The 19434-nt window shown below is 38.1% G+C and overlaps 1 protein-coding gene across 1 annotated transcript; it reads right to left on the reverse strand.

Annotated features, from left to right (window-relative positions):
* Nucleotides 1-15445: 15445 nt before the first annotated feature.
* Nucleotides 15446-19115, reverse strand: LOC120523308 (macrophage metalloelastase-like). The gene is made up of 6 exons (XM_039744518.1): nucleotides 18941-19115; nucleotides 18202-18431; nucleotides 17864-18012; nucleotides 16901-17026; nucleotides 16385-16546; nucleotides 15446-15632 (listed from the first exon to the last, which is right to left on the reverse strand). The coding sequence occupies exons 1-6, from the start codon at nucleotides 19082-19084 to the stop codon at nucleotides 15628-15630; spliced, it is 816 nt and encodes a 271-aa protein (XP_039600452.1). The 5' UTR covers nucleotides 19085-19115; the 3' UTR covers nucleotides 15446-15627.
* Nucleotides 19116-19434: the final 319 nt, after the last annotated feature.

A 19434-nucleotide genomic window follows, 5' to 3' on the forward strand; every position in this document is an offset into this window, starting at 1 on the left:
CCTCCCAATCACGCCCTTCCAGGTCTCACTGTCATTGCCCACGTGAGCATTGAAGTCTCCCAGCAAAACGAGGGAATCCCAGAAGGTATGCCCTCTAGCAACCCTCCAGAGACTCCAAAAGGGTGGATACTCCAAACTGCTGTTGGTATATACGCACAAACAACAGTCAGGACCCTTCCCCCCACCCGAAGGCGGAGGGAGGCCACCCTCTCGTCCACCGGGGTAAACCCCAATGCCCAGGCTCCAGTGGGGGCAATAAGTATGCCCACACCTGCTCGGCACCTCTCACCGGGGGCAACTCCAGAGTGGTAGAGAGTCCAGCCCCTCTCGAGAAGATTGGTTCCAGAGTCCAAGCTGTGCGTCGAGGTGAGTCCGACTATATCTAGCGGAACCTCTCACCTCGCGCACTAGCTCAGGCTCCTTCCCTTCAGAGGTGACATTCCACGTCCCAAGAGCCAGTTTCTGTAGCCGAGGATCAGACCGCCAAGGTCCCGCCTCGCCACCACCCAACTCACACTGCACCCAACCTCCTTGGCCCCTCCCATAGGTGGTGAGCCCATGGGGAGGAGGACTCACGTTACCTCTTCGGGCTGTGCCCGGCGAGCCCCATGGGTGCAGGCCCGGCCACCAGGCGCTCGCCATCGAGCCCCACCTCCAGGCCTGGCTCCAGAGGGGGCCCCGGTGACCCGCGTCCGGGCAAGGGAAAGCGTCGTCCAAAGGTTTTCATCATTGGAGGTTTGTTGAACCGCTCTTTGTCTCATCCCTCACCTAGGACCAGTTTGCCTTGGGTGGCCCTACCAGGGGCATAAAGCCCCGGACAACATAGCTCCTAGGATCATTGGGACACGCAAACCCCTCCACCACGATAAGGTGACGGTTCAAGGAGGAGATAGGTAAATTTGTGATTTTTTAATTGATCACTGATCTGTATTCCTAAATATATAGTGATTGTGACTTGCTCAGCTAATTCTCCTTTTATTTAAGTAGGTGGCACTGCCATCTGTTCCCTCATGTAGCTTGTGACTAAACCTTTCTTTAGTCTTGGCATTTAAGTAGTGAAATTTATCATATCCCCATTTCACAGAATTTGATATTCCTGTAATAAAAAAGTCAGTGTAAAATAATAAAAATACATACATAAATTAATAAACAGTTAAAATGGTACAGGGATAAATCCTCATTATGCATCAAAATTGATTTTTTTTTTATAAATTATACTCCACAACTGCATATAATTTGGGTATTGTTTCTTATAAATTTATATTTTTAATTTTTTATATGTTAAGTCTATGTTTAGTGTAAGAATCTTAGTTATTTACTGACCATATTGAGCATACTGTAACATGCAGAATCTTGGAAAAGGCTCTGTCTGTGTGAAGTCTGCAGATATTATCTTTGTCTCAGAGTGTTTTATGATTTTCCCCATAAGGATCCCCAACTGTGTGACATTATCTGTCTATCCATGTGCTTGTGATATGCTGTGTAACGGGAATGTGGCACCAGATTGCACTATGGATATCATGAAGTTTATGGACTGAACAGGATCAGAGGAAACATGAAACACAGACAAAAGTGTTGGGGAAAAAAGTGGTGCAATTTATTACAAGAGTGCTGCACAACAAAAACAAACCTGCATCAGGCAGGGTAGGAGAGTCAATATATAATCTTGTATACCATGTTGACCTATCAAGCATTTCTAAGCACCTGATAATTAAACTACTTTCAAAGTTATTTTTCTTACTATAGTAATGCCTTTGGGTTCAAAATGCCACAGAACCAGGTGCCCTGGTAGAGAGTACATGGGTTCCTTATGTAGCCACCTGGGATCCAAGATTGCAGGAGCATTAAGGTTAGGGTTGCCAGATTCATAAAAAAAAATGTATTGTGTAACAAATACCAAAAACCCATACAACATCCAAATATAATTCAAAGTATATAATAAATTTTTAAACAATCTTCATATATAACCTTAATCACAAAAGCACCAGATGTATGCACCTCTCATCATAGCGCTCCTGTTTAAGTGTCAGAGCATGAAACATAAACAAAGTCAAAACTTGACTTGAACAAAAACAAGAAACGTTAAACCGAAAGGATTTGGTCCCACTACAGAGCAATAATGCCTGCTCGTTTTCCAGTATAATAACATTATATAATTTCACCATTAGTTTATTTCATTGGTTGCTCTGAATGCCAGGTCAGGCCATGCAACAGGCCACCAGGAAAGCTCCCACTGATTGTAAATGTCAGTCCGGCTCTGGCTGTTATCAAACAGTGTTCTGGCATGGTGCAGCATTTTTTTATGCTTCTCTTTTGCGCCAGAGAAAACCAGATCATTATGATGTGCCCATATTTATTTGCTTTGCTGTCATCATGTGGAATACTTCTAATCCATTCGCTTAAACCTCTTTCTTTTTCATAATCCTTGCAGTACTTTCCCATATTTTCCCCATTTACCTGGCATTGTTAGGCTAGCCTACTGGCAATTAATTTGAGATAGCAAGCTAACCTCACTCTTTTACCTTGCAATGTGTGTAGGTTTGCCTCTGTCTCGCTCACTTCTCCTTGTCCCTGTTTCTCTTGTTTGTGTTTTTATATGATGTCAGCCAATTAGTAGTGCCTTGATCTCAGTCAAATCACATACAGAAAGCAGTGGTTTCGCTTGTTGTCTTTATAACCGTAGCTAACATTACTGGGTATTGACATCACGTAGATGGGCGCACTCTCCATGTACGTCTGTCTCTGAGTTCAGTATTATTCAGGATTGAGCCACTTTCACTATAAGAATTAATTTCCGTTTCCCCTTACAGGAACAGTACAGGAACTTGTGAAAGCAGCCCAAAAACCTGCAACCTGCGACCTCATAATATTTACCTGCAACTGTATTTTCAAAATAGCCCAATTAGGTGGGAAACCCATGGACTTAGCAACTCTATTTTCAGAGTGCTACAATGGGTATATACCATCATATAATGGTGGAAGTGAGGATTTTAGAATGGTAAATAATATAATACAAGGGGAAAGGGTGCCAGATGAATGGAGAAAAAGGTAAAAATTAATTGAGGGGGATTTAAAAATAGCCAAAGATAGTGCACTGTTTTTTAAAAAGTAGCCCAAAAAATGGGACCCACAAAAGCCCATTTTTTTCTCACAGATGACGACCAAAAATAGTTCATTTGGGTGAGAAATCCATAGACCTGGCAACACTGACTGAAGATTAAAAGCAAGAGTGCCAGGAGCAAATCCCCAGATTTGGGAGTCTAAATTACATCCTTGAAAATGTAAAGCTATAATTTAATAGAGTACTTTAGAACATTATGCTGTAGTATCAAAGCACTACCATTTTAATATGTTTATTTGGAGAGTGAAAAGTCCAGCCTCACACCAGAGTAGAGAGCTGAGACTGAGCCAGTCTGTCATATCACAAATGGAAGCATACCTTCACTAGCAAAAACATACAATATACTCTATCACACATGTGCGCATGGGAGTCAGCTAAAGGACTTGAATAATGATAGTTCCACGCCAGACCAGGGGATGGCGAAGTGCACTGTCTTTCTCTCTCTCTCGATACTCTGTAGACCATTCGTGGGAAATCCCACACCTTTCTGGTGCCCATGAAGATGTAACCTCCAGCTCTGGTGCCCACGATGACGACACTTCCAGTTCTGGTGCATGATGATGTCACTACCTGTCTCATCTTTTAAAGTTGCCAGCTTTACATTATTAAATCAGTTCTGTTTTGGACTCTGATCAGTGAACAACGCAACCAATTTACCCATTTGCAGCCAGCAATAATATAAAGGTGGCTGCCCCAAACCTTTGATGTCTCCAGTTCATTCTTGTGAAAACTCATAAAATATGTGAAAATGTTGTACCTTTCAATATAATTTAACATATATGTACTTCTAATATATAGTGTTTTTTAGAATTATATTTGAAATATAAAAATTATATTGTAACATTCATATTTTCAAATATATTAAAGACATGCAATATACTATGTGTCCAGACTCAAGGCAGATCATTCATGCCTTATCTTCTTTCCTAGAAAATACTAAACCCAGTTTTTCCAATGATTCCAATTTCTTTTTACTTCCTTGTAACTCACTGAAATAATGCAAGTCAATAGCTCTGCCAGCATACATTGACTTCAATTTAAAATGTCATTACTCACCTGTACTAGGTTAATCTTCTTCTTCTTCTTTCAGCTGTTCCCGTTAGGGGTTGTCACAGCGGATCATCTTCTACCATATCTTTCTATCCTCTGCATCTTCTTCTGTTATACTTATCACCTGCATGTCCTCTCTCACTACATCCATAAACCTTCTCTTATGCCTTCCTCTTTTTCTCTTCCCTGGCAGCTCTATCCTTAGCATCCTACTCCCAATATACTCAGCATCTTTCCTCTGCACATGTCCAAACCAACGCAATCTCGCCTCTCTGACTTTGTCTCCTAACCGTCTTACTTGAGCCGACCCTCTAATGTACTAATTTCTAATCCTATCCATCCTTGTCACAGCCATTGCATATCTGCTCTGTCTCCTGCTTTCTGGTCAGTGCCACTGTCTCCAACCCATATAGCATAGCTGGTCTCACTACCGTCCTGTAGACCTTCCCTTTCACTCTTGCTGTTATCCATCTGTCACAAATCACTCCTGACACTCTTCTCCAACTGTTCCATCCTGCCTGAACTCTCTTTTTCACTTCTCTTCCACAATCCCCATTACTCTGTACTGTTGATCCCAAGTATTTAAACTCATCCACCTTCGCCAACTCTATTCCCTGCATCCGCACCATTCCAATGACCTCCCTCTCATTTATACACATGTACAGTATTCTGTCTTGTCCTACTGACCTTCATCCCTCTCCTCTCTAGAGCATATCTCCACCTGTCCAGGGTCTCCTCAACCTGCTCCCTACTATCGCTACAGATCACAATGTCATCAGCAAACATCATAGTCCATGGTGACTTCTATCTAATCTTGTCTGTCAACCTGTCCATCACCATTGCAAATAAGAACAGGCTCAGACCTGATCCCTGATGTAATCCCACCTACTTGTTAAATGCATCCGTCGCTCCTACCGCCGACCTCACCACTGTCACACTTCCCTCGTACATATCCTGTACAACTTTTATGTACTTCTCTGCCACTCTGCCACTCAATTCCTAATACAATACCACAGCTCTTCTCTATGACACCCTGTCATATGCTTTCTCCAGGTCCACAAAGACGCAATACAACTCCTTCTGGCCTTCTCTAAACTTCTCCTTCAACAACCTCAGAACAAGCATTGCATCTGTGATGCTCTTTCTTGGTATGAAACCATATTGCGGCTCACTAATCATCATCTCACTTCTTTACCTAGCTTCCACTACTCTTTCCCATAACTTCATGCTGTGGCTCATGCATTTTATTCCCCAGTAGTTACTGCTGTCCTGAACATCCCCCTTATTTTGAAATATCGGCACCAGTACACTTCTTCTCCACTTCTCCACTTCTCAGGCATCCTCTCACTTTCCAAGATTTCATTAAACAATCTGGTTAAAAACTTCACTGCCATCTCTCCTAAACACCTCCATGCTTCCATAGGTATGTCATCTGGACCAACGGCCTTTCCATTTTTCATCCTTTTCATAGCTATCCTTACTTACTCCTTGCTGATCCATTGCACTTCCTGGTTCACTATCTCCACATCATCCTACCTCTTCTCTCTCTTGTTCTCTTCATTCATCAGCCTCTCAAAGTACTCTTTCCATCTGCTCAACACACTCTCCTCATTTGTGAGTATGTTTCCATCTTTAACTTTTATCACCCTAACCTGCTGCACATCTCAGCTCGGTCCCTCTGTCTAGCCAATTGGTACAGGTCCTTTTCTCCCATCCTTAGTGTTCAACCTCACATACAACTCATCATACGCCTTTTCCTTAGCCTTTGCCACTTCTCTCTTCACTTTGCGCCTTATCTCCTTGTACTCTTGTCTACTTTCTGCATCTCTCTGACTTCTTCTTTGCCATCCTCTTCCTCTGTATACTTTCTTGTATTTCCTCATTCCACCACCAGGTTTCCTTTTCATCCTTCCTCTTTCCAGATGTCACGCCAAGCACCCTTCTTGCTGTCACCCTTACTACATCTGCTGTAGTTTCCCAGCTCTCTGGTAACTCTTCACTGCTACCCAGTGCCTGTCTCTCCACCTCCCAAAACTCAACCTTGCAGTCTTCCTTTTTCAACTTCAACCATTTGATCCTTGGCCCTGCCCTCACTCTTCTTGCTCTTCTTGATCTCCAATGTCATTCTACAGACCACCATCCTATACTGCTTAACTATGCTTTCCCCTGCCACCACTTTTCAGTCTTCAATCACCTTCAGATCAACTCTTCTGCATAGGATGTAATCTATCCCTATGTTCCTCCCTCTTCTTAAAATACATATTAACCACAGCCATGTCCATCCTTTTAACAAAATCCACTATCCTCTGACCTTCTTCATTCCTCTCCTTGACACCATACCTGTCCATCACCTCCTCCTCTCCACTGTTCCCTTCACCAGCATTCCCATTGAAATCTGCTCCAATCACCACTTTCTGTCCCTTGGGTACACTGTTCATCACTTCATCCAACTCACTCCAAAAATCTTCTATGTCGCCCATTGCATACCCAACTTGCTGTGCATATGCACTAACAACATTCATCATCACACTTCCAATTTCCAGCTTCATAATCATTACTCTGTCTGACACTCTTTTCATCTCCAAAGCATTCTTGTCATACTGTTCCTTCAGAATAACTCCTACCTCATTTTTCCTCCCATCCACTCCATGATAGAACAATTTGAATCCACCTCCGATCCACCTGGCATTACTCCATTTCCATTTAGTCTCTTGCACGCACAATATGTCAACCTTCCTTCTCTCCATTATATCTGCTAACTCTCTTTCCCCTTACCAGTCATACTGCCAACATTCAAAGTTCCTACCCTCAGTTCCACTCTCTTTATTTTCCTCCTCTCTTCCTGCCTCCGCACACGTCTCCCCCCCTCTTCTCCTTCTTTGGCCAACAGTAGCCCAGTTTCCACCAGCACCCTGTTGGCTAACTGTACTGGTGGCGGTTTTTGTTAATCCGGGGCTCAACCAATCCGTTATGGAAATTTGTATTGTTGTCCGCATATTGATTTGGCAAAATTTTACACCGGATGCCCTTCCTGATGTAACCCTCCCCTTTTATCTGGGCTTGGGACTGGCACAAAGAAACACACTGGTTTGTGCATCCCTGGGGCTGGTTAATAATATGTTTAAAATATGTGTTGTTTCACAGTGTGATTTGATCTCATGTGTCTCAATATAAGAAACCACTATAAGATATCTATTGCACATTTTCATGTGAGGTTAACATATTTTAAAAATATACTGAAATGCACAAAAATGACAGATATTTTCAAATGTAATCCTTAAAATAATATATATTGTACAGTATAATTATGCACTACTAACTGGCCTACCTAATAAAGACACAAATCAGTTGCAGTCAAACACGAATGCAACAGCAAGAATCGTAGCCAGAATATCTGAGAACATCACATTGATGTTAGCATCCATTACATTGGCTACCATTGTCTTTCAGAATTGCCTTTAAAATTTTACTAATTGTATATGAAGCTTTAAACCTTGCTCCTTCTTATATTTTGGAGTTCTTGTTCCCCTACGTTCCAAGTCATAAACTTAGATCTTCTAACAAATGTCTGTTTACAAGAGAAAAGAATAAAAGAAGTGATGAGGTGGCCTTCTGCTGTTATGCACCAAAAATCTGGAATACTTGACCAACAGAGATGTGCCAGTCTAACACTGTAGATCATTTAAAAAAACTTCTAAAAACCCACTTTTTTAATTTGTTTCATAAGTACTTTTTAGTTCTACCCTTAATAGACTACATATGCATAGAATTATCATACACTTCAATAAATTTGCAATCTTTACTTTTCTGTGTTTTCCTTTCCGGTTTTTCACCATCACCAACTCCCACTCACCAAGTCCTGTGCAGTGGTATGACCTAATGTAGTCTGCCTCTTTTTCTGTATGAAATGTCCTGACACTGCACTCTATATGGGAGAAACTGGACAAACACTCTTCCAAAGAATGAATTTACACAGGTTCCATATCAAACATGGCAACACAGATGTTCCTGTAGCAGCCCACTTCAACAGTCATGGACACTGTGGCAGGGACTTTAAAGTCACAGTGCTTATGGGCAACTTCAGAACATATCAAGAGAGAAAAGAATGGGAAGTGAAACTTATGCTAAAATTTAAAACATTGCAACATGGTTTAAATAGAGACAAGAGTTGTGTGGCCAGATATGAGGATTGTTTGCATCTCTTGGACTGACACAGACAACCTGACTACAGACCTGCATTGGTTTGAACAACTCATCAGCAACTTCATAAGATTTTGTTGGACAGTTATCTTATCCAAAGATCTTGCCAATACATTGTTCTCATCTCTTGCTTAATGAATTTTAGCCTGAAGAGGTGTGTTATTTTTTTACATTTAAGATGACTCACTTAAAGTTTTTCCAATGTTGTATCTGTCCTTGTGTCTATATAAACACAGGGAACTCCAGTTTCTGTATTACATCTTGCCTGAAGGAGGGACCTGAGTTGCCTGGAAAGCTTGCATATTGTAATCTTTTTAGTTAGCCAATAAAAGGTGTGATTTTGCTTGACTTCTCACTTTTTATAAAACTCTACTCTAATTTGGTGCTGATGACTTAATTGAGTACTGCCCTAAATTTTATTGATTTTATTGTAATCATTCCATACAAATAGATCAGTTTTTACAAAAACATAGGATTGAAAAGAAATCAACCCCCCCAAAGATAGCATGGCCAATGGACTAAAACTTAAAAATAGTAAATATGAATAAATTGATGAGTTTATTAGGTGGATAGAGATAAATGGAGAAAAAAAGAAATGGGGAGAGAATTTACTTCCTCGGTGCTTTAATAGCTTATTCTAAAACATTATTGATTAGATCCTGTCAGGTTTTGAAAAAGATCCTCTAAGTGAGAATTTGATATTTTCCAATTTCAAATAATATAAAACATCAGTTACCCACTGACTTAAAAGAGGAGAGTTAGGATTCTTCCAGTTTAGCAAAATAAGTCTGTGTGCCAATAGTGTAGTGAAGGCAATCGCAGTTTGTTTGTCTTTCTCCACTTTAAGTCCATCTGGAAGAACACCAAACACAGCTGTTAGTGGATTAGGAGGGATTGTGACACCAAGGCTGTCTGAAAGGAACTTAAAAATTTTTGTCCAGAATGATGTTAATTTGGTGCAGGCCCAAAACATGTGACCCAGTGAGGCTGGAGCTTGATTGCAGCATTCACAGGTAGGATCTTGCCCTGGAAACATTTTGGATAATTTCAAGCGAGACAGATGTGCTCGATATATAATTTTGAGTTGAATAATTGTATGCTTTGCACATATAGAGCTCAAATGAATTCTCTGTATTGCTACCTTCTACTCCTTTTCTGATATGTTGAGTGAGAGATCCTTTTCCCATTGTCCTCTTGGATCTTTGAAAGGGAGGGACTGTAAAATATTTTTATATATTGCAAAAATGCTGCCTGAGTCCTCAAGACTGAGCAATAATTTTTTCAGCATTCAGGAAGGTGGGAGATGGGGAAAATTGGGCAGGTTCTGTTTGACAAAGTTTCAAATTTGAAGATAGTGAAAGAAATTAAATTTGGAATGTAATTGTTCATAGGATGCTAAGATGTTGTCTATATGAAGATATCTAAGCAATTTAATCCCAAATCTTTTCCATATATTAAAAACTGCATATGTTTGCAAGGGTTGAAAAAGGAGGTTCTCATGCAGAGGTGTCACAGCTAAAAGATTCTCCATCTTAAAATGCTTTCTACATTGGTTCCATATTCAGAGTGAGTGAAGCACAATTGGGTTATTAGTATATTGGCGATAACTTGAATTTATTGGGCACAAAGTAGGGAATATAGAGAAGTACTGCAGGATTTTATTTCTATTGCGGACCAAGCCTGTGTATGTTCATCTATTTGTGTCCAAGTTGTTATAGCTTGTATGTTTGCTGCCTAGTAATAAAAATGAAAGTTAGGTAGAGGCATGCCACGTTCTGTCTTAGGTCTTTGTAGAGTCACTCTTTGGATACGTGGATGTTTTAGGTTCCAAATAAATAAGGTTATGGTTGAATCGAATTGCTTAAAGAATGATTTATTCATGTGTATCGGAATGTTTTGAAATAAAAAAATGCTTAAGAAGGATATTCATCTTAACAACGTTATTTCTTCTAGCTAGAGTGAGATGGAGGGTTGACCATCTATGCAAGTCTTGCTTAATTTTTCCATACAGATGGCAAAATTTTGTTGATAAAGAGCTTTATTTTTACTTATGATATTTACCCCAAGGTATTTAAACTGATCTGCAATAATAAAAGGGAAGGTGTCCAATTTAATATTGCATGCTTGAGAATTCACTGGAAAGAGCACACTTTTATTCCAATGAATTCTGAGACCAGAGATCTTTTCAAACTCTGTAAGTGCTGTTAAGACTGCAGGCATAATATTTTGTCGGTCTGATATATACAAAACCATATTATCTGCATATAGAAATTTTCTGTTTCAGTCCTTCTCTGATGATCCCTTTATCAGATAAGCATTTCGACAGTGGACTGCCAGTGGTTCAATGGCGATTGCAAATAGCAGTGGTGACAAGGGGCATCCTTGTCTGGTAGCACATTCTGGTTTAAAGTAGTCTGAGAAAATGTTGTTAATACAAACTGAATCTTCTGGATTGGTATACAGTAGTTTGATCCATGCACAAATATTCAGGCCAAACCCAAATTTCTCTAATGTAGTGAAAAGGTAGTTCCATTCAATCATATCAAATGCTTTTTCTGCATCCGACGATAATAATAATTCTGGGGTGTTTGACTTTGCAGGTGAATATATTACATTAAACAGGCGTCGGAGATTGGAAGCTAAGCTAAGCCTTTAATAAATCCAGTTTGACCTTTTTCCATCCTTCTAGCTAGGACTTTGGAGAGTATCTTAACATCATTATTTAGAAGTGAAATTGGTCTGTATGATGCATACTGTAATATGTCCTTGTTTTGTTTAGGAAAGACGGTAATTATTGCTTGGTGAAGAGTTTGAGGTAGAATTTGATTGTCTGTAGCTTTTGTAAATGTTTCTAATAAGAGTGGACCTAGCTGAGTGGTGAATTTCTTATAAAATTTGACAGGGTAGCCATCAGGGCCTGCTGCTTTCCAGCTCTGAAGTGACTTTATAGCATCTAGTAATTCTGATAGCACCAGAGGTGTATCCAATTCCTCTGCAATAAAAGTATCTATTTGTGGTATCTGTAATGTATCCAGAAATGCATTAGATTGTGTTTTGTCTTCTTTTAACTCAGTAGAATATAAGGATTTATAGTAGTCTCTAAATGTGTGTGTTATATTTTTATGGTCAATGATTTTATCTTTGTTCGTGTTGGTGATTGCTGGGATTGTATTTCAAACTTCTTGCTTGTGGATTTGTTGAGCTAAGAGCTTATTAGCTTTCTCTCCGTGTTCAAAGTAATGATTTCTTGATTTAAAAATGAGTTGTTCAGTTTCTTTGGTTGTTAAGAGGTTGAGCTCTGAATGCAGATCCTGTCTTTTCCTATGAAGAGCTTCACTTGGACAACTGGCATTTTCTTGATCTATTCTAGTAATTTTGCTGGTTTGCTCTGATACCTTCTTGGTTTCTAATTTATTTCCGTGGGAAAGATCTGAAATAATCTGTCCTCTTAAAAAGGCCTTTAAAGTTTCCCAGAGTATTCCTGCAGAGACCTCTGAGAATGTATTTGTCTGTAGGAAGAAACTGATTTGTTTTGATATAAATTCTGTACAGTTCTCATCTGCTAATAGAAGTGGGTTAAGACGCCATCTGTGAGATGAGCATGTGGGGCATAATGATTTTAGCTCCAAGATCAGAGGGGCATGGTCAGAAATAACAATAGTGTTGTACTTGCAAGTTCTAATTGCTGGCAAGAAATTAGTATCTATAAAGAAATAATCAATTCTTCAGTAGCAATGATGCACTGGTGAGTAGAAGGAATATGCTCTTGAGTTTGAGTTTAGAAACCTCCAGGGGTCTGATAGGGTGTGGTCAGTTAAAAAGTGTGTAATTGTCTTTGCAGTGTTAGATGTCATCCTCCCTGTGACAGGAGACCTATCTGAGTGGATTTAAAACACAATTAAAGTTCCCAGCCATTATAATTTTCTGAGTGTTCACATTGGGAATAGATGCAAATACAGTTTGTATGAATTCCCTATCATCGACATTGGGTGCATAAACATTTATCAAAATCAATTTACAGTTAAATAAGTTGCCCATGACAATCACATATCTACCTTCAGGAATACTACATCTGATGTTACAAATATGACTGTTCTATGTATAAGAATTCCCTCACCTCTAGTTTTCTTTTCAAAGCTGGAATGGATCATTTGGCCAGTCCAGTCTTTTTGCAGCCGGAACTGATCTTTGCTTAATAAGTGGGTCTCCTATAAAAATACAATTTTATTGTGTAGACCTATCAGGTGAGAGAATACTTTCTTTCTCTTTAATTTGTGATTCAGGCCTTTAACATTCCAGCTCACAAAGTTAACTGTCCGATCACGGAGACATTGATTATGAATTTTTGATGTCATTTTGTAGTCTTAACAGGAAGTGAGACAGCTTTAACCTTAATTTCCAATTTTACTACAAGTTATTGCCATGCAGCCTATTGTTACGTTGGAAGTTATAATTAGCGGCATTTGAGGATTAAAAAGTAGAGATATCTATTGCCGATAAAGTCTAAATACTTTAAGCATAAAATATAATCATCGACAGACTATAAGCATAAATTATAATCATCAGCAGTCTTGAAATATTAAGACAGTAAACTCAGGAAATGGTGTTAAAAAGTGGCCCTAAATAAGCATAGTAAACCCTAATGCAATAATAACAATAACAATAAACCAAGGTTATGATGTTAAACAGTCTCCTTTAGAATACTTAAAAACCAAAATAAAAAAAAAGAAAGAACTACTGTAATTTCTTCCACACATACGCATGTAATTATAATTAAAACATAAACAAAAAGTGTCCAAGAAGAAAAAAGACTGTATAATTATGGTACCTGTATCATTGCAAGCAGATCAGACAGCTGGTAACATCTTCTTGCAATACCATGATAGAATGCGACTCACTTTTGTATGCTTTCTTAACTCCTTTTCTGCTTCCTCCTTGGAGGAGAAGATGTGATATTTGTCTTTAATATCCACTTTCAGTTTGGCAGGATACAAGAGGCTGTATCTGATATCGGCTTTCCGTAACCGCTGTTTAATGTTGTAAAAAGCTACACGCTTAGCAGCTGTTGAGGGTGAGAAATCAGGGAAAGTACAAATGTGGTTATTTTCAAATATAATCTCTTGTTTGTGTCTGAGAAGTGGCATTACATTAAGCTTAAATTGTAATCTCTCGAAGCAGACAATTAAAGACCTAGGTTTAGAGGTATTTGATCCACGTATGCAATGACCTGCCACTATCTCGGTACCTGATTTAAAGTTCTCTCCAATTATTTTTGAGAATAGATCAGCTACGAATTTCACTGGCTTTGGACTTTCACGGTTCTCAGGTAGACCGTCGATTCTAATATTATTCCTTCTGCATTCATCTTCCAGAGCCGCAACTCTCCGAGTTTTTTGCATTCAGAATTCGCAGCTATAGCTTTTCCATCTGCGTTAGATGCCAATTGTTCCGCTGTTTCAATTCGAGCCATGAATGTCTGCTTAACGTCTTCCAGCTGATCGGCAAGTTCTGTCAGTTTAGACACATTTTCCTGAATGTGTTCCTCAATTTTTCTCAACATATCTTTTAAGACTGCATCAAAGCGATTATACATTATATACGTTTTTACAAGTCTTTATATTCCTGCTCCATCTCTTGCAGCTCCAGCCGCAGCTTCTCGTTTGTCTTCTCGATTGTCTTGAGCAAGCCATTTATTTATTTCTTCATATTTTTCTGAATGTCTTTCGGAATGTCTTTCTTGAGCTCACTTATGGCCTTGGCCAATGCTGTGATCATTTCCTTCAGTTCGGAGAAATCATTTTGGCTTTTGTGCTCTACGGGTGAAGTGGCTACCCCCATTACAGCCGATGCTTCTGGCTTGTGAGGAGTAGATGAAAGCACAGACTGCAAGGCCATTTCTAGTTTCAAGTGATCTTCTGGAATCGACGAGCTATCGTGACCTACATTGCTTGCACCTTCGCTCCCATTTTCGCTCTCGACTGCAAATAATGCAGTGGAACAATGCCTGGGAAGACTGTGCTTTCCCCTGCCAGTTCCAGGTCAGTCTCTGAATGGCCGTACCTTGCACTTGCACTTGGGCCTGATGCCTGTCTAGACTTTGGTGTAGTTTCTTTTCCATTTCTTTCTGACCCCCTTTCTTATTACTCATGTTTATATACTGTAGTAGAAACTCCCTAGGTTAGATAAATACAGGATAAATCACCTGGGTTGTGGGTGGGGTGTAGATTGTAAAAGAAGCTTCTTTGGGTTTTAGGTTGGAGAGTGTATGTGAAAGGAGAAGGATTTGGGTTTTTGCAGAGCAAGGTATGGAGAGTTACAGTTGGATGGCCTGGCTTTGGGTTTTTTGTTTCTTTTTGCTTATTAAAGAAATGTAATTGTTGTAATCTAGCCATCTATGTGATAAATATGGATAGTGTGTATCTAGCTGTGTAAACTTTGTATAGCTAGATAGCTAAAGTAGTGTTTTCCTCCTGACTTTTTTCTGGTTTGTGTAACTTTCTCCATATTTTGTGATTTTTTTTTTCTTTTTGAAAATAAATGGAGTTATGTGCATAGACATTGTCACAGATAATCAGATGTCCCCACTCAACATTCTGAATTTGTCAGACAATCTATTAAACATTTAAACCACCCATTTAACCTGTATTTCCCTTCCTTTCCATGACAAGCTGACGAACTCACAGACTTCCTACACTGTAAACCATGTAATGTAGCACATCACCAAGCATGTTGTTGGTATTTATTAATTATTTATCTATTAAGTCACATTAGCCTGATGTATTTGTCTTTATTAATTATATGCATGAGAAACACATTCAGGATGGATATCTGTACACATTCATATCCAATCTGGGTTGTATGCAAAACTGAATTTGAACAATCAAACAGAAAATTTGAGTTGCTTATAGCTGTCATGTGAATATAGGCAGGCACAATAAACAGTAATACCCCGCTCAAGACGAAAACTGCCCATTTTTTTTATTTATAATGTTTGAAAAGAAAAGTTAAGACATAAGTTACACCACATAAATTATTGAGTTTGTGGGATCTATTCATTTGAATTGAAACTTTGAGTTTACTTTTTGAAAATGTTTATTGCATTGTTAACCGAATATGCATACTATTACATGATGTTTACAAAGCAATTTATTCAATACAAAGCAATAAAAAGGTAAAATAAAAGGTAGAATTGAAACATTTAATTTTAATATGCTCCAGGTGGGACGTGCTCCTTTCTTTTCAGCACTTCATTTTCTTCACCCTGAAATTAAATAAAGGCAAAACATATTAGCAATACAATGTTTCCGGAAACAAAATTAAGAAACGAAAACATACTTAATCCATCCATCCATTATCCAACCCACTATATCCTAACTACAGGGTCATGGGGGTCTGCTGGAGCCAATCCCAGCCAACACAGGGCACATGGCAGGAAACAAACCCCGGGCAGGGCGCCAGCCTACCGCAGAAACATACTTAATGAATGTTCCAATTCATGAATATACTGGTTGTTGACATTTATTTAAGATGTTTTATGAGAATTTAGTGTTTTTTAAGCTGAACACATTTTTAAGAATGTATAATAAGTGACTATTCAGAAAGATTTTTATTAATTTGTAAAGAGTTTTAAATTAAAGTTCATAGAGGAACTCCCCAAATAAATCTCAACATCTACTCAACGGTAATTGGACAATTTTTACTTTGAGAATAATTTCACTGTGCTTCTTTGTCAAAAGTAAAAAATGAGCCCTAAGGGGAACCAAATAATTTCTACCTCAAATAAAATACTCATTATATTGCTGACTCTTTCACTGTCTTTTCTCCCATTTACAGTTGTTGTAATTTATTTTCTTTTATAATACAAATATATATTTTTTGGTCCCTAGCATGAACGTCTTTGCAAAAAAATGTTTGCATACAAATTGTTAAGCATTTACAGTTAATCAGCTATCATTAAATGTAAGTGTTGGAATGTAGGGTGGAAAATAAAAATATGTGATTTAATTGACTTACCGTATAAAGCCTGAATCCTTCGAATGTCATCTTGTGAAAGCAGAAATCCATTTGGGTCTTTATAACTGTATGTTGGATACATTAAGGCATTAGGATCTGAAGAATGACGAAGACCCAGAGAATGGCCAATTTCATGTGCAGCCACAATGAACAAGTTTATACCTGCAAAAATGTTTTAAAATTAGGCATGTGTGTTAGAGTTCTCAGAATCTTTTTATTTAGTTTATTGACATAATGGTAAAAAGTTTTAATTAGGTACACATTTTTATTATGTTTATAATGGCATTTATTTAACGTTTTCCATCCGAGCTTTGTTCTGCTCTATTTACAACTCGATGTCTTAGTAGTACTCATTCTGCTATTCTGAAACAAACAGAATAATATATTTGGTATTTAGTTCCTTCTTGTGAGTGATTAAAATACAAACCTTACACTGATTATAAAGGTTACAGTGCGATTTTTTTTCGTACTGCTTTTATTACCCACTTTCATGTCGTGCGCATGTTAATGACCCACCTTGCTCACCAATACTCCAGTTTTCATCTTCATCAAAGTGTACGTGACCTTGATTCATGGTTCCAGGATAAAAAGCATGGGCCAGAGTTCCATAGGGTCCATCAAATGGAAAATAGTCTCCATGATCTAACATCCAAAGCAGTAGTAATTTATTAATTATGGACATTTTGTAATTATAGCAATACTTTTGAATCTTTGAAGCTGGCAATAAAACATAGAGGAGTTAAACGTGTAGCTTTGAAGGTACAGGTTCAGCTGCTAGTCTTGGTGACCCCACAAGTCACTTAACTAAACCACTGTATAAATGTAAGACATATTTCAAAACAGTGTATTTGCACTGTGCCAATGTAAAACATTGAAATACTAATCACAAAAGGTAGTCTAGGTTTTTCTCATTATTGAAACAGTAAAAACTAATGTTCAGTTTTATGTCATTTTCCCCAGTGCATGAAAACCCAATCCTCCTCAACGGTAATTCTAGGAACATATAATAAAGCCAATCGGACTGTTCTGAGATTCAAAACACCCTTTCATTTCTGTCCCTTTCTGTTACTCTATTCTGGAGAGGTGGACATTATCACAGCAGCAAGGGTTCTAGGCAGGAACTTATTCTGAAAAGAAAATAATGTCACATTAACACAACATGCCAGTTTTAAGTTGTCAGTTAGCCTAAAACACATGTTTGGAAGTTTCTAGAGTTACCTGAATGTAGAAAAGAGACAAGCAAAATGACACCTTTTATTGGCTAACTAAAAAGATTACAATATGCAAGCTTTCTAGGCAACTCAGGCACCTTCTTCAGGCAAGATGTAATCTTAATTTGAGAAATTCTATACTGTAATAGGTGGATTTTACACAGAACGTAGTTAGGACTGAAATTACTAATGTACCATCATTCTAAAACAACATTCCTTAACAGCTCTTCTAAATCATTTGACCATCTTTAAAAAAAAGAGCACTTACATCCTGTCTGAAACATAATCAGAATGTCAGCAGCCCCACTGAAAACTTGAGTGAACCTCAATGGAGTGACGTAGCTCCACACCAGGAAGGCATTATGAAATGCGTAGTCTACACTTCCTCTATCCAAATCAGGTGTGTAGTTCAAAATCCTGCAATCAGTAACAAGAGTAAATATAGTAAAGCGTAAAGGTAACTCTACTCATATGAAGGCTGTTTTTTTTCTTTGAGTTGACATTATTGTGTTTGCTCTATCAATGTTTGTTTCAAATGTGCTTTGGTACTGAAAGACCAATAGGAACACCATGCTCTTGATGGAATGAGTCTGCTGTTTGATTTACCTGTACGTTAAGCTGTATTTGTTCCATCTGGACATTTGGCCTGCAGCTCTAAAATTTTCAGAATCAGCCATGCCACATCTTGGTTTCTTCATGACTTCCATGGTGCCTGAATCCAATTTGCCAGTCACTTTAAGACCAAAGAAAGCTTGCATTTCTTTAAGTTTTAAATGTATGGAATGCTTGCTTCTGGTGGTAGTAGTTGTCAGGTTGTAGAAATTCTGAAGATATTCCTAATTCAGAGACAATGATGTGCAGATGTGTCATTTGCTCATTCCCAATATTAGGAATTATAACTTGTTATTCTAGGTCGGAACTTTTCTAACCTTTTTTTATTAAACAGGCTAAACTTTTAACAGCAGTATTGTTTATTTTCGTTAAAATTTGTATCCATTATAATACTGTATAATAGTATCTTTGAGAAGGATAACTAAAGCCTAGACCTTTACTGAAAAATAAGAAAACAAAGAAAGGAATAATTATATTTTAGATTAATGAAGTAGATTTCCTAATGTTCTTACACTTTATAATTAAAACGTGTAATTTTAATTTATAGGGTTGCCCTATCTATTACAAAGTTATATTTTCAATATACTATTAATAGAGATAGTTCTCTGAATTAAAGGTTTTTTATTTATTGAAATCTATTATAAAATTACTAAATTCAATTATTTTCTTTCCTTTGTAAATACCTGAACGAGCGACATTTAGTGAACTTAAGAGATAAGATGTTTCCACATACCCTTGCTATGTCCAAGTCTTTTCGGCTTTCCTCATTTGGTGTAGGTTTTAGAATGGGAATGGCCCTGGCTGACTTGGTGAAGGAAAGCATTAAGACAGCAGCAAGCAGGAGAGTTTTCATGGCCCTGAATGGAGTAGTTGACATCTTAGCTCCAGCCTGATATCTTTTTGGAGACCCTTTTATATATTGTGCAGTTTGTCTGTTCACTGTGATTAGTCAACCTATTTGCCTGACTCAGATCTTTCTTCTTGTTTGAGCAATTCTTTGCAGCTGATGACATGACTGTATCAAAATTAGTAAACCATGAGGCTGGAAGTGTTTAAAGTCAAATATTCTCAAATACATTACTGACAATTTTCAACACAAGTAAAAAATAATTAACTACGCTAGAAGTTAGATTTAATTATAGTGCATGATTTGGTAAAAGGTGTATAATGTACAAATTCACATGTCTTAATGTCTTAGGCAACATTTTACTGCTTTTACAATATCAA

The sequence above is a fragment of the Polypterus senegalus genome, chromosome 2 (assembly GCF_016835505.1).
Source record: "Polypterus senegalus isolate Bchr_013 chromosome 2, ASM1683550v1, whole genome shotgun sequence".
In the NCBI taxonomy this organism is placed as follows: domain Eukaryota; kingdom Metazoa; phylum Chordata; class Cladistia; order Polypteriformes; family Polypteridae; genus Polypterus; species Polypterus senegalus.